Raw genomic sequence first — 22,210 nt, 5'->3', positions numbered from 1 at the left:
CTGTGGCGGATTCATTTTGATATTTGGCAAAACTAATACAATTTGTAAAGTTTTAAAATAAAATAATTTTTTTTTTATTCCAGAATTTTATTTTTTATTTTATTTTTTTAAAATTTTATTTTTAAACTTTACAATATTGTATTAGTTTTGCCAAATATCAAAATGAATCCGCCACAGGTATACATTTGTTTCCCATCTGGAATCCTCCTCCCTCCTCCCACCCCATACCCTCCCTCTGGGTCATCACAGCAGGATCCTCTATGACCCACCTCCCAGAATACTGGAAATAAAAGCAAAAATAAACAAATGGGACCTAATCAAACTTAAAAGCTTCTGCACATCAAAGGAAACTATTAGCAAGGTGAAAAGGCAGCCTTCAGAATGGGAGAAAATAAGAGCAAATGAAGCAACTGACAAACAACTAATCTCAAAAATATACAAGCAACCCCTACAGCTCAACTCCAGAAAAATAAATGACCCAATCAAAAAATGGGCCAAAGAACTAAACAGACATTTCTCCAAAGAAGACATACAGATGGCTAACAAACACATGAAAAGATGCTCAACATCACTCATTATCAGAGAAATGCAAATCAAAACCACTATGAGGTACCATTTCACGCCAGTCAGAATGGCTGCAATCCAAAAGTCTACAAGCAATAAATGCTGGAGAGGGTGTGGAGAAAAGGGAACCCTCTTACACTGTTGGTGGGAATGCAAACTAGTACAGCCACTATGGAGAAAAATAAAATAAAATTGAAAAAAAAAGAATTGAATAATTAGAATGTATCTAAGACAGAATGGGTAATATTAGTTACTCTTGAAATAAAAATATAAATGTTTGCTTGGAATTTTATAGCTTTTGGACACATATACTTTATTAAATATATTATATATTATAATACTTAATGTACTATAATATGCAACCACAATCTCATGTATCTTTGGGTTTGTAATTATGTCTGGAGAGAGAGAGATTGTTAAGAAGAAAAATAATAAAAGCTGGATCAACTGGAAAAAAAAAAAGAATTTGGAATCATTTAAATGTTTTATATATTCCAAGAATCAAATTAAATAAAAAATCAGATAAACAATAAGTTCCTACTGTATAGCACATGGAACTATATTCAATCTCCTGGGATAAACCATAATGAAAAATAAAATAAGAATGCATGTATGTGGATAACTGAGTCAGTTTGCTGTACAGTAGAAATTAGCACATCATAAATCAATTATACTTCAATAAAAAAGATTTCTAATGATCAAATAAAAAGAAAAAAGCAATCTCTAAAACATGAAAACAAACTGAAACAAATGTACCTAATTGCATATAAAACACAGTATATGCAATGTACATTTTTCATAGGATTTAGTCCAGGAGCAAAAACTAAAAATATTTCAAATTTCATCCAGTCTCATTATTAATAGTAATATATCATTAATTGAAACAAGTTTTTATGTACTGTATGATAAATCAGGCAAGTTATTATGAAAGGAAAAGAGAAAAAGGAAAGAATATCAGAAAATCACAAAACTATACTGCCTCTGTCTACTTGAAAACAAATTTTTATTCAATTATTGAAATCAATATGTTTTTGAAGGTCTACCTATTACTTTTTTCACCATCTGGTCCTTGACTACATTTTAAAACATCATCTCCTACCATGCTATAGCATACTCTAGTGACTTTTGAGGGCTTCCCTCGTATCTCAGCTGGTAAAGAATCCTCCTGCAATGAAGGAGACTCTGGTTCAATTCCTGGGTCGGGAAGATCCCCTGAGAAAGGGATAAGCTACCCACTCCAGTATTCTTGGGCTTCCCTAATGGCTCAGACAGTAAAGAATCTGCCTGCAATGCAGGAGACCTGGGTTTGATCCCTGGGTGAAGATCCCCTGGAGGAGGGCATGGCACCCCACTTTCTTGCCTGGAGAATCACCATGGACAGGAGACTGGCAGGCAGCAGTCCACAGGGTCCCAAAGAGTCTCAACTAAGCATAGCAGTGACTCTCAACTCGTGTTGTATATCAAAATATTTATATCAAAAAAGTAGATTCTGGATATCACCCCAGTTAGTAAATCAAAATGTCAGGGTGCAAGTAATCAAGCACATATACTTTGGAAAAGTACCCTGGGTACTTCTGCTGCTGAGTCAGGTTAGAATACCTGCTCAAGCCCTACAATTCTGCTTAAATTCCTCAAATACAGCATGCTCTGACAAAGGGCAAACCACATCCAGTCCAATGCCTGTTTCTGTAAATAAACTTTTATTGGAATGCAATTATGCCCATTTGTTTACTCACTGTCTATGGCCACTTTCATGCTGCAACAGCAAGGTTGAGTAATCTTGACAGAGACCATGTGGCCTGCAAAGCCTGAAATATTTACAGTCTGGTCTTCCACAGGAAGAGTTTACTGCCCCCTGTTCTATTTTTGCACTTTTCCTCAAATATCACTCCTGTCTTGACAAGCTCATGCTCATCCTTCAAAACTCCAATCAGCATCATTTCTGTAAAGCCTGAGCTGGGTCAAACACCCGTGTATTTTTTCATTGTTCTCTGTACTTTCCCTATATTATTCATCATTCTTTATTGTAAGATGTCTGTTTAATGACTGCCTCCTCGACTGGATTCTAAGCTCTATAAGGGCAATACTTAGATGTGTCTTGTTCACCACAGTGCCTGGTTCTTGCATGAATATATTAAACAATTATTCAATGACTATCTTTCCCATTCTATACATTTTTTTCATTTTGTTAGATTTCTTAATGCTCTAGTCTGTTCAGGGAATTGTGAATCCAGAGTCTATCAGTGTATTTGTAATTCCATCCTGTTGTGTCATCCACACACATATGATATGCATACCATTTGAGGTAAGTCACTCACAATGTTGAAAATTACAGGGCTGGTGATAAAGTCCTAAGAAGACCCCTTTGCCTACATACTGATATCAACCCATTAGATCAGCAGTCTTTGGCTAAGACTTCAACTCTAATTATAATATTGTCTAGCTTACATTTTCCATCTTGTCTAGAAGGATTTTACCAAAGCTTCAACTTCTCTGTACCCTTTTCTTACCTGGCACCACCTCTACCCAAATAGAATTGAACTAATATTCCCTACCCCTATTTCTCACAATTGTACTTCTCATTTCACCTAACTATATTGCAGTAATGTTCACAAATCTGTCTCTGCCACAAACCCAAGCTCTTTGTGGGTAGAAACTAACTTTGAATCCCCAGAGCCTAGCACAGTAACTAAAAGATAGCTGATACTCAAAAAGTATGACTGAACACATGTCTTGCAATTCAGACACACTAAATTTATGAAATGTCCTATTTGTGCCATCATGGTACTCCCACAGAAAATCTAAAAACTGTTTAAATATTCTTACCTGTAGCAGAAAGGAAACAGTATAACTCAAAAAAGCAGGATGATGGACTAAATTTAAACTTTTTTTATACTCTGCTACTGAAGCATTTCCTAAGACTTCAGGGTCAATATATAATCCTTTCTGGAAGGGTCTGGATGTCCACAGGCAACCAACCATCGCTGTCAAATACTGATTAAATTCTTGATAGGTCTTGCTGCTGAAGCTGAACTCTGATTTTGTCTATTGGGAAAGGAAAAAAAAAATTGTCATTATCACCTATTCTCCCTTCGTTTTTATTCCCAATAGATCTTATATCTCTACATTGGTGACTTAATACAGAGATTCATCATCCATACCTTGTGTACAAACTCATTTTTCTTTGCAGCAGTCAAATTTTTATGATACCTAAAAGACAGAACAAACAGAATAAAACTTTTACCATTAAATGCCTTTCCTATGTAAATATAAACAAAAGTTTACATTTTAAATGTAAATATATGTACATACACAAATATCCAGCTGTCTAGTTAAATATTTTTTTCCTTTTGTGGTACATTTTCCTCAAAGAATAAAAATTGACAGAGGCTCAAATATTGAATTGTACACTTAAGATATGCCCTTGACTCTGTAAATCGTATTTTAGTAAAAAACAAAAGGCAATGTTTTTAATGTTTCAGTATTAAAAATAAGAGTCTCAAAAGCAGCTACTGATACATAAACATTTTCTTAATGTGGAAAAAAAGGTGCAGTAGACAGGCTAAAGGGAAAACTTAAAAATATAATTTTTTCTTGACTGAGAACTATTCTAATTAGCTTTTGAACATTTCAGTTCAGTTCAGTTCAGTTGTTCAGTCATGTCCAACTCTGCGACCCCATGAACCGTAGCACACCAGGCCTCCCTGTCCACAACTCCCGGAGTCCACCCAAACCCATGTCCCTTGAGTCGGTGATGCCATCCAACCATCTCATCCTCTGTCATCACCTTCTCCTCCTGCTCTCAATCTTTCCCAACATCAGGGTCTTTTCAAATGAGTCAGCTCTTTGCATCAGGTGGCCAAAGTATTGGAGTTTCAGCTTCAAAATCAGTCCTATTTAAACCTTAGCATAATCTTACAAGTTATGCCAAAAGAGTCTACACTTATGGCCTAAAAAGAGCAATTTCAGTCCATAAGTGGAAAAATTAGAAGGTATCAGAAATTTAATACTTACAGTTTCATATAATTGGTAATAGCTCCCCTTTATCTCCCAGAAAATGTTCTTTTTACCAAAGAAGCTATGTAGACTTAAACCAGTTGTTAGTTGTCAGTAAATGACTAATTTTTCTTTGCAACACAGCAACAAGAATTAGCAATGCTGAGTGCAACATTACCACTGCACAAAAAGATCCTTAACTATAAATTCTTTTATTACACGTCCCTCATGTTGACATTTTAAGAACACAGTTAAAATAGTTCCACATTGGAAGGTCATTCCCAAAAGAAAGCCAGGTTTCCTATTTCCAAAGGCCCTGGCAAAAAATAGATAACAATCTTATTGTTCTGAATATTTTACTGCATTATATATAATAAGCTTGTATGGGTGTGTGCAGTCGTGTCCGACTCTTTGAGACCCCGTGGGCTGTAGCTGCCAGGCTTCTCTGTCCATGGGATTCTCCAGGCAAGAATACTGGAGTGGGTTGCCATTTCCTTCTCCAGGGGATCTTCCTCATCCGGAGACTGAACCTGCATCTCCTGCAGCTCCTGCATTGCAGGTGGGCTGCGCCACCCGGGACGCCCATATAATCTTACTGTAGTATATTTATATACTTTATTTTATAGCTGGAAAATGAGGATGGAATTATGATATAAAAATGGGGAAAAGGCTTCATACCTGTCCATAATGTAACACAGTTGATTCAGGATACTGGAATCCAGGCTGAGGAGTACAGGATAGAAGACCCCAGGAGGAAACAACACCACTAATGGAAGGTTATAATTTATATATATGTCACACACCTTTTGGGAAGAATGATAACATCAGTATATAAATTATTCCTCAGAACCCCTCAACAAACTTCACCCAAAGAATCATTACTAGAGAATAAACAATAACAATAGGGATGGTCCTGCCTGATTCATAAACAGAATAGGTAGCCACAACTTTTGCTTAAAAATGTACCTCACCAAACAGTAACCTTATGATAGAGGATTATTTCTTGGAGGTTTTATTATTAAAATCTCTTTTTTTCTGGGGAGAAATCTTAGAGTTAGGGAGAAAGGGGAAAGGAACACTTCTTTCTTAAGTCCTATGCATGCTAAGTCACTTCAGTCATGTCTGACTCTTTGTGACCCAATGGACTGTAGCCCACCAGTTTCCTCTGTCCATGGTATTCTCCAGGCAAGAATACTGGAGTGGGTTGCTATGCCCTCCTCCAGGGGATCTTCCCAACCAGGGACTGAATCCACCATCTAGTATGTCTCCTGCATTGACAGGCAGGTTCTTTACCACTAGTGCCACCTGGGAAGCCCTAGGTGGGCTTAAGTCCCATAAATACTGATTTATCACATTAGTTAGCTGTCAACCTGGAAAACAAGCAAGCAATCTTCTAACCAAATATAATACAACTAGGTATCAGTGAAGGGAAGAAGCCAGGAAAACCGAGATTAGTGGGTACTTCCTAGAAACAGTTCTGCCTAGGCTGAATACTACAAAACAACAGAAGAGGACCAGAATCATAGGTACTGGCAGAAATAAGGCAGCTGAAAGCTGGGGGTAGAGAGCTAAGGAAACAGCATATTTTTTTTTTTTTTTTTTTTTTTTTACCAGGGGTTAAAGATCTATAATGGATGAGCAAAAAGACAGACTTCTGTCTAGGGTTAGCATTACTCAGGGGAATGTCTATTAAAGTGGTACCTGCAATTCAGGAAAAAGCATTTGCTTTTTCTCCTTGTCAATTATTCAGGCCAGAATATAATCATTAACTTCAAAATTAACTATGTTTAACTTTAGTTTATTAGCTAAAATTAACTATGATAATAAGATCATAGCCCAACTTAATAGTTGTACATAAAATTTAAACAACAGCATAGTAAAGCAGACAGCTATCACAAAAATCTAAGTAGGGGAAATGGGATGTGTACTACCTTCTCATAGAAATCCAAAATAAAGTGCAGCAAGAAAGTACGGTTGCTTTCCAAGCGCACTGCAGTAGTGGACAGCCATCCTACGTAGTGAATCAGTTCAGACACAGAGTTCATGGATCCACCTAAAGTTGTCTCTCTGCAACAAGAAACCATGACATGCAGATCCATTAGCAAAAGTCCTCACAATTTCCCAGGTAAAGCTGGATTAAATATACAGTAAAAAGTTGTTGGGAATTTCAGAAAATGATCGGCGCTCCAAAGTATAACTCACTTTTTTTAAAACCACAGTGATTACAACTATACAGCCATCTAGGGAACCACTAAGACCAATTCATAGAATATCCTGAGCAACCACTCTAATATTAGTAAATAACAGAGAAAGAAAGGATTAAACTCCAGACTTTAGATAATATTACCAATGTCCAGGGACCACAGCAGTCAGCAAATTAGTTTCTAAGTACACAAATCCAAAACCAGTTTTGCCAGAATTTCTGAACTAAAAATGCTGTCGAAGTATATTCACTTTAACTGGAATTCAATTTTTAAATTGAATGAGTAAAAATTCTGGCATCTTTCATTCTTCTAGTAAAAACCAGATCTAGATATTTTATACTCTAGCCAAATCAATGAATCATGTCTCTTTAAATGACACACGGATATAATTGGTTCAATCTATCTATCCATTCACCCTTGTCCTACAATCCACTGTTGACTGGATTAGGAAAAGACTGGGAAATGTGATTTCATAGCTTTATCCTCAGACCTAGATAGCCAACAATGACTACGCACAAGGAAAAATGAATCATATACAGTCTTAGAGTTTGAAATGATGACAACTCTACCATTACCCACCACCATGACATAATTCAGTGGCAGAGCAAGCAGGAAAAGATTAAGAGACCATTCAAATAGGTGGGGATACATACAATCAGACTGTCACTTGCAAAACTGTACTTTATGATTTCTGGCAGCACTTGACAAATATGTCTGAAATAATCTGCCCAATAATGACTGCTCAAACAGCATCCTTTGAAAGTGTTTCTCTACAGGACATTACCACGGGCATTTTAGATGACACAATTCACCATTCAGCATTGCCTTCTACTCCCTACTGACTACAGCACGTTTAGCACTTCTGGCTCCTACCTACTAAAAGATGTTAGCATCCTCTTTCCAGTCACTGTGCCAACCAAAAATTCCCCCTGGAGAACCACTGCTGAGAACAGTTTCCCACCCTCCTCTCCTTGTTATCTACAACTACAATTTACTCCCTCTATGGTACATGGTCATATGATGGAGACATAGCATTACACTCCTGTCTCCAAAATGGAAGGAATTATAGAGAACTTAAGAGCTATATTTTATAATGCCAAGTAGTATTAAGATAAGCAAAGTTACCTACAATTATGTTCATTTATTTGTTTTAAGAATTTTAGAAAGCAGAGCCCCTTTTTAAATGCCCTCTCAAAATTTATGACACTAATTAAAAAGGATCCTAGGAATTTTAGAAAGTACAGAAATTGTAAATCACCTGTATTAGGGTACCTAAGACACACTGCAAATTGGCTAAAGATTATAAATGTAAATATACTATTCTTAATAGAATTGAGGTATTTGAAGAGATTAAGCATTCAAATGGAATTTCTTATGATAGGGGTTCTCAAACTTTAGCTTGTACCAAAATTCTGGAGGCATTTGTTAAAACACATATTTCTGAGCTCTACCTCCAGTAGTCATGTACGGATGTGAGAGCTGGACCATAACAAAGGCTGAGCACCAAAAAATTGATGCTTTCAAACTGCGGTACTGGAGAAGACTCTTGAGAGTCCCTTGGACAGTAAGGAGATCAAACCAGTCAATTCTAAAGGAAATCAATCCTGAATATTCATTGGAAGAATTGATGCTGAAACTGAAGCTCCAATACTTTGGCCACCTGATGCGAAGAGCTGACTCACTATAAAAGACCCTGATGCTGGGAAAGACTAAAGGCAGGAGGAGAAGGAGGTGGCAGAGGATGAGATGGTTGGATGGCATCAATGACTCAATGGACATGAATTTGAGCAAGCTCTGGGAGATGGTGAAGGACAGGGAAGCCTGGAGTGCTGCAGTCCATGGGGTCACAAAAAGTCGGACACAACTGGGCAACTAAATAGCAACAAGTTCCCAGGTTATGCTGATGTTGCGGGTCCAGAAACCACATTTTGAGAAGCACTGCTTTACAAGATACTTTCACTACTCACTAATGCTTCATTTTCTTCTAAAAGTGATCAGACATACATGATACATGGAAGCACTATAATAATGAATATGAAGAAACAAAAATTTTCCAGGCAACTTATAAGAATCTTGTTTTCTCCATTCTCATAACAAATTTGGAGATAACTATAGGGAAAAGAACACAGAGAAAAATAGATCTAGACTAATCTCACCAAAATAACCACCAAGTATTTGTGATTGAAGCTAAGGGATCCTTATGTTATAAAGTAAGAATGTGACTGATAATATAGGGAATCTGAACACTGATTAGATATTAGAACATATTATAAACTATTAATTTTTACATGTTATACTGATATCATTTTTCAACTGCTGAAATGATATCTGGGTTTTGCTTAAAAAATATCTAGTACAAAGGAGGAGAGACATGAAGGGTGTTAAAGATGAGAAAAAGTTAATCACGAGCTGGTAACTGTTGAAGCTGGATGATGCATACATAAGGGTAATAATTGTACTATTTTCTCTACTTTTGAATTTGTTTGGAATTCTCTATAATATAAAGTTTAAAAAAATAATGTTAAAAAAGAATATAGGAGAACCCAAGACTCTAGGTAGAAAGAATCAAAGCAACCTGGTTTAGGCAGTTCCTTGAAATTCAATTAAGTCTTTGACTTCCACTTTAAGGTTTTATATTTAACAATAATGAACATAATGGAAATTCAGGGCTCTTTTTAAATTATAACGTGAAATTAAATTAATGTATACAAGCAAAATATATCAGGGAAACAAAAAAATATCTTTACAGCAAAATAACAGATTTTCCTAGCCATCATCAAAATTGACTTCACATATAAGCAAGAATACATTTTATAAAGTAAGCTAAACTGAATGAAAGCCAAAGTTGCAAGTTCTAACGTTAGAGGCTTAGGGGTTGCTTTCTGATTTATATAATAAAACTTGAAGAATTAATCTTTCTCACAGGATTGTGGGGAAGGGTGAAAAGTAGAAAAAAAAAACCTTAGAAAAGTACGATTCAGTATTTACATAGAGCAATTAGGTTTCATGTCACACCGTTAAACTCCATATGCAGTTTTGCACAGATCAACTCTTGTGGAGGGTTATAAGATAACTCACAGAGGACTGTTCCTAACAGATTTCACATGGATGTCCATAGAAAGCCACAGCAGCCAATTCTGCAGTAGTTCTTTCAGACACTGAAGAATACTACACTGCAGAGGCAAAACAAAAAATCATTCAGTTACACCATAGTGTTGAGAACTAACAGACTAAACCAGAGACTTAGAGACAGAAGGGACTATGGAGACAACCACATCCAATTCAGAACCCTGTAGCTGCTGCTCCAACCTGACCGGTCTCCAAGAAACAGATTAATGCAAGTACAAGTTTATTTTGCCATTTTCTCTACAAGCTGGCCCCCAGCTTATCAGCGAGGAATAGACTCTTGTTTTTCCAAATTATATTCATTCATAATATATCACATCATCAAATATAGCATCACCCACCTCTTATCATCTCCCCTCAAAGATCCTCTTATGTTGTTTCAGATATGTGTTTCCTACTCTTTTCACCTTGGGTCTACAACTGCAATTTATTCTTTTGTTGGTCATAAAATGTATCTTCTATGACTGTGGAAAACAACTCTATAGTTTTCCTTTCTCAGGCTTTGCCTTGATATCCCAGGAACTTACTCACATATAAACAATATAGTCTTGAAACAAGTGTGCCTGGAACACTTGTAAGGATAAATTGTAATATCTACAAATTTGAAAGCAATCCACACCATCCCAAAACCTAATACATGAAATCTTTCTCAAACATCCTTAATAATTAACGGTCTAGATACTACTTGAATATGTGCAGTGATACAGTGCTCATTGCTACTTCATTGAAGAGTTCAATTAATATTTTTTTAGAAACTGACATTCCTCACATTCAGATTATAAATATGTTTGAGTTGAAATCAAACTTGGAATCATCTAAAATAATCTATTTTGGTGCTAATTTAATATGGAAAGATATTCAATATTACTATGTCATATTCAGAAAATCTCCACTCACCTACTCTATCGCATCCAGCCTCCATATTAATGGAAGGCATGAGGTTTTTATCTTTATGAGAAGGCGGCATGGGTTTAAAAAAAAGATTGAGAAGCACAGCTCTACACCACTCCTAAGTTATGGTCTCCAACTTCATCTGGGTCCTTAATGAAGCCCAGTGATCCTTTTACCATACTTCTCTTCAATCAGCTGTCTCTCTCTCCCATTTTTTTAATGGCTGTTCTCTTCACATAACACCCTCTTTAAGCTCCCTGCTCAATTCTGTCCTCTATAATGCACTTATTTTGAGAAATTTAACATTTTTAGGAAAAAGTATTTCAATTTCTTGCTCTTTGTTCAAATTATACAAATATGTCTCTATGTCCACCTATCTCTACATCCTTGTCCTCAACCTTAGAAAACAGTAGTACCTCCCAACCCCTTACCACCATTCAGGAAAATCACTCTACCTAGTCTTAAATCAATACTATCATGCTTTTTCTGAAACCCTGCACTGTCAATTATCCCCCATCTTTCCCCCATTTTCAACCTCTCTCTCTTCTCATCTGGCTCCTTCTATCCTATCTATAAACATATTCAGGTTTTTCTCACTCTGGGGACAAAAAAAAAATTACCACCTTCCCTTGATTCAAAGTCCCACTATAGCTCTCTTTCTCTATCCCTCCCTTAGCCAAAGTTTTGGAAACACAGTCAATACTCATTGTCTTGTCTTCATTTCTCATCAACTCCTCAAGCTCCACAATTTGGTTTTTATTCCACACTCCACTGAACCTGTTCACAAAGGTAGCCAAGACCTCTGTATTATCAATTCTAAAAGAAACTTTTTTGGTCCTTATCTTTCTGGACCCTCTTGGGATATGTGGCAACATTAGCCCTTCACTCCTTCTTGATAGCCTGTGTCTCTCTGTTCCTTTGGAACTACTATTCTCCTGGTTCTTTTCATACTTCTTGAAAATGTTCCTTTATAGACTCTCCTTTTCAGTGAGAATTAAGTAGTAAGTATTTCCTTGATTTCTGTCTTTGGCCCACTGTCTGTTTCCCTTCCTCTCTCCACCTCCTACTCTCAAATATGAATATATGCATGTGTTTATAAGTGTATACTTGCAAGGCTGGAACATATGAAACTGCCAATTGTTAAACAGCTTTGACCTATCAGATTAAATCTATTCAGATGGTTTAATCTAATATTTACAGATAAACAGTACTCTATATTGGTAGAATAAGAGAGAAAAATAAAGAATAACCAAGGGACTTCCCTGGTGGTCCAGTGGCTAAGACTCTGCACTCCCAATGCAGGGGCCCAGGTTCGTTCCCTGGTCAGGGAATTAGATCTCACATGACACAATTCAGAGTTCACATGCTGCAACTAAAAACCCTGCGTGCCGTAACTAAGACCCAGCACAGCCAAATAAACAAAAATAAATATTGTAGGAAAAAAAAAAAAGAATAACTGAATTAGAAGTTTGGGATAGGCAATTAATAAAGTACCATTTGACTAGGATAAACACTAATCAGGACAATATATTTTTTCTGTAAATGTGGCCAACAATAAATGATTTAAGGTGAAAAAAATTACAAAGGAACATTACTTATACTGTCACTCTTTTAGAATAGGAATAACCATTCTATAAGAAAGTGGCTCTCAAACTTAGATAGAACTCCTGTAAACCACAGTGGTCTTTTTTTTGGAGAACACTTCAAAATAGTAACACATTTCAATTTTATTATATAAGGTTAGAACAATTTTATTAACAGAAAATGACTATTATAATACATAGTGTGTACTCAATATATATTTGAGAAATGAAAAAGTGTATCTACAAAACGATCAACCACAACAATCAAACTAAGTATGCTTAAGTTATTTCCTAGTTTGTTTTTAATACTGATTTGCCACCTGTTCATTCACTTCATCATCTGCCACAAGTGGAAACAGCTCAGGAAAATGATATGTGACAAAACCTTAAAAACAGAAAATTCTACACATTAACTTTGATTTGAGTAACGGAGCATCTCAGGTCCAGGTTCAAGTGAATCCTATTAAAAAAACTACTGTTGTAATGTGGGTTTGAAATTGTGTACCACCAGCCATAGACTAAGACAATTTTTTTTTACCTTGAAAAAAATAGATGATGTAAAGAAAAGCCGTGAAAGATGGTCAAAAAGAAGTGGCTTCATCTCTAAAAATCAGAAAAGAAAAACATCATTCAATTCTTTTAATTAACATTACACTCAATTAAATGGCTCCAAATTTTCATGATACATACCAGAGAAGCTACTAAAAGGAATCCAGCTCACAAGTTGAAGGAACTGTGATCGACAACAGAGGCCATCCCAGAGAGGAAGGCTCTTATACAGGAATGCTTCACAGGAATAAAACCCCTCCTATAACACAAGTTGATGGTAAAATCTTACGTGGAGCTCTTCAGTCATAACTATACTCAAAACAACCAATTTATATTGTGCAATAGTTGTTTTACTCTTAATTTTTTTGTCATAAATATAATTAAAAGCCTTGGGTTAGGTATCAGACTTTCTCCTAAAAAGAACCAGATGATTAATATTTGAATACTTTAACATCTTTATCAACATAGTTTTCAAATACCATAAAACTTCACCAACTAAAAATAAGGTAAGAAATCAAATTATGAAATATTTTTCAAGATAAATGAAACTATTATTTTGGAGTACATGCAGACACTTGAATAGTCCATAAAGTTGCACAGTAAGTCTGGAATTTCAATAGGAGCCACAGACCAAACCTGAACTCTGGGCAACACCATCTGGAGAGGGCTGAGTGTCTAGCTGCTTGTGTTTTCACCAGTGAGTAAGGATCCAGGGCTTTCCCTTTTAATTCTGTCATCCTGAGTCTTAAATAGTGGCATGCACCAAGACTCTATTCTGCACCTTCTTTTCAGACATGAATTCTCTGAACAATCACGTCTATAACACAGCTAAAACCATCACCTATATCATGAGGAGTCTTACATTTCTGCATTTCCAGCCCAAATCTCATTCTGATCCCTAGACTTATTATCTAACTGCTTACTGAACCTCTTAGATATTCCACAGGCATCTTTTAAACCAAATACATCTTTCCTTCTTAGCCTGCTTTTCTTATACTCCCATCATCATCCTCCCAAGCAGAAAATCTAAAAATTCAACCTAAATTAATTCTTTTATTCTCACCACCATTATCCATACCCAACTTCTAATTCAATGGTTTCATATAAAATCCTTAAGATTTATTCAACAAACATTTATTGAGAATCTCTTTTTTTTTAAATTTTGCACCAGGTACCAAGTTGAACACCCATACATGAAGAAAAGTTAGACATGGTTCCCACCTGTCTGGAGCCCATAATGTGTGGAAAAACAGATGCTTCAAGATACCACAATACAGGAAAACACAGAAGAGCCAAGGGAGCACAAAGAACAAACATCTAACCCAGATTGAGTAAAGGCTTCTTGTCCATGCTGATACCTGAGTAGCAGCTTAACAGTACAACTCAGGGTTACCCAGGCCAAATAATTAACTGGCTTAACATATTCAGCAATCAAAAAAATGCTTGTTGATTGTAAGAACATAGGGTCACTGCTTGTGACTAACAGGGAGGGAACACAGCCCTACCCATCAGCAGAAAATTGGATTAAAGATTTACTGAGCATGGTCCTGCCCACCAGAGCAAGACCCAGTTTTCCCCACAGCCAATCCCTCCCATCAGGAAGCTTGCACAAATCTCTTATTCTCACCCATCAGAGGGCAGACAGAAGAAGCAAGAACTACAATTCCACAGCCTTCAAAACAAAAACCATAACCACAGAAAGCTAACTAAAATGATCACATGGATCACAGCCTTGTCATGGCAAAGGGGCTTGCATGATTCAATGAAGCTATGTGCCATGCCGTGTAGGGCCACCCAAAACAGAAGGGTCATGAGGTGGAGAGTTCTGACAAAACATGGTTCACTGGAGAAGGGAATGGCAAGCCACTCAGTATTCTTGCCTTGAGAACCCATGTATAGTATGAAAAGGCAAAAAGATATGACACCAGAAGATGAACGCCCCCAGGTCAGTATGTGTCCAATATGCTACCAAAGAAGAGCAGAGAAATAGCTCCAGAAAGAATGAAGAGGCTTTGGGCAAAGTGGAAACAACACCCAGTTGTAGATGTGCCTGGTAGTGAAAGTCAAGTCCAATGCTATAAAGAACAATGTTGCATAAGAACCTGGAATGTGAGTTCCATGAATCAAGGTAAATCGGACGTGGTCAAGCAGGAGATGGCAAGAGTGAACATCAACATTTTAGGAATCAGTGAACTAAAATGAATGGAAATGGGCAAATTTAACTCAGATGACCATTGTATCTACTACTGTGGGCAAGAATCCCTTAGAAGAAATGTAGCCCTCATACTCAACAAAAGCATCCAAAATGCAGTACTTGGGTGCAATCTCAAAAATGACAGAATGATCTCAGTTCATTTCCAAGGCAAACGATTCAATATTACAGTAATCCAAGTCTATGTCCCAACCACTGATGAAGAAGCTGAAGCATTCTATGATGACTTACAATATCTTCTAGAACTTACACTAAAAAAGATGTCCTTTACATCTTAGGGGATTAGAATGCAAAAGTAGGAAGTCAAGAGATACCTGGAGCAACACACAAGTTTGGCCTTGGAGTACAAAATGAAGTAGGTCAAAGGTTAACAAAGTTTTGTCAAGACAACACATTAGTCATAGCAAAAAATCTCTTCCAACAACACAAGAAACAACTCTATATATGGACATCACCAGATGGTCAATATTGAAATGAAACTGATTATATTCTTTACAATCAAAGATGAAGAAGTTCCATACAGTCAGCAAAAACAAGATCTGGAGCTGACTGTGGCCCAGATCATGAGCTCCTTATGGCAAAATTTAGGCATAAATTGAAGAAAGTAGGGAAAACCACTAGGCTATTCAGGTATGACCTGAATCAAATCCCTTATGATTATACAGTAGAAGTGAAACATAGATTCAAGGGATTAGACCTGATAGAGTGCCTGAACAATTGTGGATGGAGGTTTGTACACTGTACAGGAGGCGGTGACCAAAACCATCCCAAAGAAAAATAAAGCAAGAAGGCAAAGTAGTTGTCTGAGGAGGCCTTATAAATAGCTGAGAAAAGAAAAGAAGTGAAAGGCAAAGGAGAAACAGAAAGATATACCCAACTGAAGGCAGAGTTCCAGAGAATAGCAAGGAGAGATAAGAAAGCCTTAAGTGAATGATGCCAAGAAACAGAGGAAAACAATAGAATGGGAAAGATTAGAGATCTCTTCAAGAAAATCAGAGATACCAAGGGCACATTTCATGCAAGGATAGGTACAATTAAAGGACAGAAACAGCAAGGACCTAACAGAAGCAAAAGAGATTAAGAAGAGGTAGCAAGAATACACAGAAGAACTGTACAAAAAAGGCCTTAATGGCTCAGTTAACCACAATGGTGTGGTCACTCACTTAGAGCCAGACATCCTAGAATATGAAGTCAAGCGGATCTTAGGAAGCATTACTACAAACAAAGCTAGTGGAGGTGATGGAATTCCAGTTGAGCTATTTCAAATCCTGAAAGATGATGCTGTTAAAGTGCTGCACTCAATATGTCAGCAAATTGGGAAACTCAGCAGTGGCCACAGGGCTGGAAAAGGTCACTTTTCATTTCAATCCCAAAGAAGGGCAATGCCAAAGAATGTTCAAACTACCACACAATTGCGCTCATTTCACACGCTAGCAAGGTAACGCTCAAAACCCTTCAAGCTAGGCTTCAGCAGTATGTAAACCAAAAATTTTCAGATGTACAAGCTGGATTTCGAAAAGGCAGAGGAATCAGAGATCAAATTGCCAACATCTGTTGGTTCACAGAGAAAGCAAGGGAATTCCAGAAAAACATCTACTTCTGCTTCATTGACTACACTAAACCTTTCATTGTGTGGATCACAACAAACTGTGGAAAATTCTTAAAGAGATGGGACTCCCAGACCATCCTACCTGTCTCCTGAGAAACTTGTATGCGGGTCAAGAAGCAACAGTTAGAACCAGGCATGGAACAATGAACTTATTCAAAATTGGGAAAGGATTATGTCAAAGCTATTTATCAACACCCTGCTTATTTAACTTACTTGCAGAGTACATCATGTGAAATGCTGTGCTGGAGGAATCACAAGCTGGAATCAAGATTGCCAGGAGAAATATCAGGAACTTCATATATCTATATGATACCACCCTAATGGCAGAAAGTTAAGAGGAACTAAACAGCCTCTTGATGAAGGAGAAAGGGGAGACTGAAAAAGCTGGCTTAAAACTCAACATTCAAAAACTTAAGATTTTGGCATCCAGTCCCATCACTTCATGGCAAATAGATGGGGAAAAAGTGGAAACAGTCACAGATTTTATTTTCTTGGGCTCCAAAACCACTGTGGATGGTGACTGCAGCCATGAAATTAAAAGACACTTGCTCCTTGGAAGAAAAGCTATGACAAACATAGACAACATATTAAAAATCAGAGACATCACTTTGCCAACAAAAGTTGGTATAATCAAAGCTATGGTTTTTCCAGTAGTCACGTATGCATGTGAGAGCTGGACTGTAAATAAGGCTGACTGTGGAAGAATTGATGCTTTCAAATGTGATGCTGGAGTAGACTTGAGAGTCCCATGGATTTCAAGGAGACCAAACCAGTCAATCCTAAAGAAAATCAACCCTGAATACTCATTGGAAGGACTGATGCTGAAGCTCCAATACTTTGACCACCTGATGCAAAGAGCCAACTCATTAGAAAAGACCCTGATGCTTGCAAAGTTTGAGGGCAAGAGAAGGGGGCAACAGAAAATAAAATGATTGGATGGCATTACTGACTCAATGGATAGGAGTTTGAGCAAACTCCAGGAGATAGTGAAGGACAGGGAAGCCTGGCGTGCTGTAGTCCATGGGGTCGCAAACTGTTCAGACACAACTTAGCAACTGAACAACAGTCACCTTGTGAGATTTTTCTTACTGGCCAATTCAATTAATTTAATGCATTCAGTTACATCTTCAGTTTGTTCTCTTAAATTACAGACCTCTTTCTCTGTTTTTGTGTGTGTGTCAGCCATGCCATGTGGCTTGTGGGACTTTAGTTCCCTGACCATGGATTGAATCCGGGTGTTCAGCAGTGACAGCATAGCATCCTAGCCACTGGACAGCCAGGGAATTCTCTAGATCTTTTTCTCTTATTTGGATAATTTAACAACTTCTTTCTTCACAGCCAACAGTACAAAGATAAACGTCAGTTCAATTGGCTCTATCTATAATGAATTTTGAGCTTCCCAGGTGGCACTAGTGGTAAAGAACTCGCTGGCCAATGCAGGAGATGCAAGAGACACAGGTTCGACCCATGGGTCAGGAAGATCCCCTGGAGGAGGGCATGGCAACCCACTCCAGTATTCTTGCCTGGGAAATCCCATGGACAGAGGAGCCTGGCGGGCTACAGTCCATGCGGTCTCAAAGAGTTGGACACAAATGAAGCAGCTTAGCACACACTCATGATGAACTTTGAATTGAGCAAATATTGTTTACAAAAGATGTCAAGCACCAATGAAAAGGTTTTCAATGAATATCTAAATAAATTAAGAAGTGATGAAGTCATGGAACTCTGCTCAATGTTATGTGGCATCCTGGATGGAAAGGGAGTTTAGGGGAGAATGGATACATGTATATGTATGGCTGAGTCCCTTTGCCATTCACCTGAAACTATCACAACATTGTTAATTGGCTATATACCCCAATACAACATAAAAAACTAAAAAAAAAGAGAAGCAGTGATATAAGAAGGAAACAAGCAGAACCTTACTTGTAAGAAGCATTCTGCCCTGAGGATAGTGTCCAGGAAGTTGGCAAATTCTTTTCCATGATCATAATTATTCACCTTGTACCAATTACACTCTAGAACAGAAATATTAAGCATAAGGCTCTGGTTGCACAACAGTAAAAGCTAAACAAAACATCACCACAACTCTAAAGTGACAAATAAATGATAAATATAAACAAGCTATCAGTCTCATACATCTCAGCCAACTCACACTGGAGACTGTAACATATACATGGAGATGATAGTTCAATGTTCCTCAAGAACTTGGTAATACAGGGAGAAAGCTTATAGTAAAAAAAAATAAAGTGGTAAAAGTCATATATAATGAATACGGTTAGCTTTATGCCACACAGTAATCCAAAAGAATGTAAGTACATGAATTAAAAGCTTGAGAATGGCTAAATTTCAATTAGGGTGAACTGGGGGTAATCTAAGAGTGGTAGAACTTTAGTGAGTGGAAATTTAACTGTATCATACCCTATGTAAAGAAAGACTGAGTAGGAAAAAGAGAGCTATGCTGGAACTGACTAATACTGACCTTAAACACTCGAAGAGTCAGGATTTGCTTATCCAGGAAAGAAATAATCTGGTGAACACAATACTATTTTTAGAGAGATTGACTCCCTCAGAGGAAATGAAATGATTGGGTTTTACTATGGCCTGGATGAAAAACTCTCTCACTTCCCTTTCCTTCAGTTCAATAATTAAGAAACCTTCTGATGACTAATGTGGCTCCCATATACACTGATAGCAGAGAAGAGCTATTCTAGCCAGCAAACATGAACATTTTGGTCACCAGTAGGAATTACTTCTATCATGAAATAATAAGTTGACATTCTGGCTTACACAATAGTCTCAGAGTTTGGTTAGCATTAATCTGATGATTCTGCAGGCTTAACAGCAAGTTTCTGAACATACAAAAGATAGAGAGGCCTTGGACTGTGACAGTCATCAAAGTGGAGGCACCCAGCGAGTTCTGGTGACCATGCAGTAGTGTTTCTTTAACAACATATCTCCTTTCTTACTTTCCCTTGAAATTAGAACAATAGCAGCATTCAGGCTCTGAATATATGATCATCAGAAAAAATTATTATAGCTTATGAAGGCTCCTCCTGTCTAGACATCATCATTCTTTTAAAAGAAACCTATTTCTAAACCATCTTGCTCCTTCTTCATTCATCTAACACTTAAAAAGCATCAATTTTTACCTTCTTGTAATGTTTGACTCAACCAGTGATAGAGCCTCAGTAAGACTGACTCATCTCTGACACAGTTAATATAGTGAAGTAGCAGAGAGCTGTTCAGCACTGCGCCCATCTGAGAAGGCAGCTGCAAAGACAGAAAAATTAGTCAACTGTAAGTATATAAAAAGGACATCAGAGCAACACGGAAATCATCAGATAAGAAATACATAACAAAAATAAAGGCCATGAAGATCAAATGGATTATGTAAATAAGCATGTGGCCCAGTTATATACCTCTAAGCAATGAATGTTCTGTAAGAGTTGAGGGAAGCTTTTAAGCTGTTCCAGTGGAAATGACCCATTGCTACTGAGGTAATCAGAAAGATTCATCCTTTTTTTTCTGCTTTCTTTACTGTAGTTACAGGAATTTAGCACTGGTATAATTGAGTGAGAATTCCATTTCTAAAAAAGAAAGATAATGAGACAATCAGTGGATCAAACAGATTACAAACTATAAATGTAAAAGCACTTATTAAGGTGATCTAATGAATGGAGTCTGAATGTGGTTTGCATAGAATCCTAATTAAAGTAATTAAAATATACTCAGACATCTGTAATCTCTTCCAATATCTGAAACCTTATGGTTTGAACCTAACAATAAAGAAGGCTGTGGAAGTTACTTGGGGTTTTAAATACTTACTCTTTTTATAGGATAGACGTTAGTTAACATCAACTTTAGAGGTTCTGAAGGAAATCCTGGATTCCTTGGCTTCAGAGCAAGTAGAGCGGTCTTCCACAGATTCTCTGAATTCTTAAAATAGATCTGCAAATTTGAAACCAATATAATATTGTAAAGTTAAAAAAATAAATAAATAAATCCAAGAAAAAAATAAAAGAAAAAAAAAGTACATGAGAGGAGGTATCCATAAGTTAGAACGGTATAAAATCTAAAACTTTATTAACTGAAAATAAATTAATTATGAAATATTTTGCACCCATGCAGGTTCATTTAAAGTATAATCAGGAATCTATTAAGAACATTGAATAGAATCAAAACGAAGTGTTAACCCCTAAAAAACTTCTCAGAAGCAACACTACAATATTAAATCTTAAACAGCATGCTATAAACATTTTAGTCAAAATCTATAAATTAACTTACTCAAAATAACATATTTCTATCCAAATATGACTTATCACTCCTTAATCCCTTACCTTCTTTCTCATAGGCAAAGATACAGAAATCAAAGTAGGAACAAAGAATTTATACAGTGACAACAAAGCCTGGAGATGAGGCTGCATTCCCTGAAATAAAATAAGAGTTTTCAATTCTGTGGCCAATAAGAAAAAAAGAGTAACAATAAAATAAAAAGATTAAATGAATACTCAGATCCTAATTTTATTATGTGATATAGCTATAGGAAGATGCTATAGAAAATCGAGGAACAGAAACTCAAACATTTAAATCAACTATGATAAAGCAACCCTCACCGACTTGACATGTTCTCTTTTATGATCTTTTCCCATATTTTACTTCTTCCCTATATTTTCTCTCTTCTCTGCCTGATTAATATGAAGTAAAATTAAATTTAGACAAATCATTATTATTACTATCCTCAGAGAGCTATCAGAATATACTGCATGCACTCAAAGAACCGAAACAGGAAGCTATAAATCAGGAAAGTGAAAGTGGTAGTCGCCCAGTCTTGTCTGACTCTTTGTGAATCCATGACCTATACAGCCTACCAGGCTCCTCTGTCCATGGGATTTCCCAGGCAAGAATATTGGAGTGGGTTGTCATTCCCTTCTCTGGGGATCTTCCCAACCCAGGGATCAAACCCAGGTATGCATTGTGAGTAGATTCTTTACCATCTGAGCTAACAGGGGAGCCCCTAATAAAACAAAAACAATCACTGAATTGTAAATACCAACAGGAAACCTCATACTGGAGAAGCACAAATGTGCACACGTATTTGTGTTTTTCATGAAAACTGAATGCCTCTATGTAGGTCATGCAGGCTTCAATAATTAGGTATAGGCACCACAACTTCCCTCAGTTTCATACCCAAAGCTTCTGTTACCTGGCAAGTATAGTGGAAATAACAAGGCAAGAGGGTTGTAAGGACAAGAGATAATGGTCAGGATATATACTGAAGTTTAAGCATCCAGAGAAGAATGCTTTCCTAGATCACAGCCACAGAATAAATAAGCTAGTCACTTTAACAAAATAGTCATTTTTTATTACTCCCTAACACTTAATTTCCAGCCATACCAACCCAATTCCATGAACAGTTGCTGCTATTTGATATCTACCTGGCTTTTGCTCATGCTGTTCCCTGCCATGAGTGCCTTTC

General features: G+C 36.9%; 1 protein-coding gene and 1 non-coding gene across 3 annotated transcripts in view; one reads left to right on the top strand and one right to left on the bottom strand.

Moving 5' to 3' along the window:
- Window positions 1-22,210, bottom strand: part of CENPI (centromere protein I) — an 86,440-nt gene that overhangs the window by 45,267 nt on the left and 18,963 nt on the right. Inside the window, exons 8-19 of one of the 2 annotated variants that reach the window (XM_027533989.1) lie at window positions 21,072-21,161; window positions 20,560-20,682; window positions 20,154-20,321; window positions 19,884-20,004; window positions 18,658-18,749; window positions 13,055-13,172; window positions 12,903-12,967; window positions 9,843-9,937; window positions 6,492-6,627; window positions 5,239-5,363; window positions 3,726-3,774; window positions 3,391-3,609 (exon numbers count right to left, since the gene is read on the bottom strand). In XM_027533989.1, coding sequence (XP_027389790.1) covers window positions 3,391-3,609; window positions 3,726-3,774; window positions 5,239-5,363; window positions 6,492-6,627; window positions 9,843-9,937; window positions 12,903-12,967; window positions 13,055-13,172; window positions 18,658-18,749; window positions 19,884-20,004; window positions 20,154-20,321; window positions 20,560-20,682; window positions 21,072-21,161 — 1,401 coding nt within the window. Of the gene's footprint in view, window positions 1-3,390; window positions 3,610-3,725; window positions 3,775-5,238; window positions 5,364-6,491; window positions 6,628-9,838; window positions 9,938-12,902; window positions 12,968-13,054; window positions 13,173-18,657; window positions 18,750-19,883; window positions 20,005-20,153; window positions 20,322-20,559; window positions 20,683-21,071; window positions 21,162-22,210 lie in introns of those variants that run through there. The other variant, XM_027533990.1, reaches the window with a different exon arrangement.
- On the top strand, window positions 12,041-12,112 carry TRNAG-CCC. Its single transcript has one exon. It is a non-coding gene; the product is annotated as a tRNA-Gly (tRNA).

Source organism: Bos indicus x Bos taurus, chromosome X (assembly GCF_003369695.1).
Source record: "Bos indicus x Bos taurus breed Angus x Brahman F1 hybrid chromosome X, Bos_hybrid_MaternalHap_v2.0, whole genome shotgun sequence".
Classification (NCBI taxonomy): Eukaryota; Metazoa; Chordata; class Mammalia; order Artiodactyla; family Bovidae; genus Bos; species Bos indicus x Bos taurus.
This window is presented reverse-complemented; position numbering and strand designations above follow the sequence as displayed.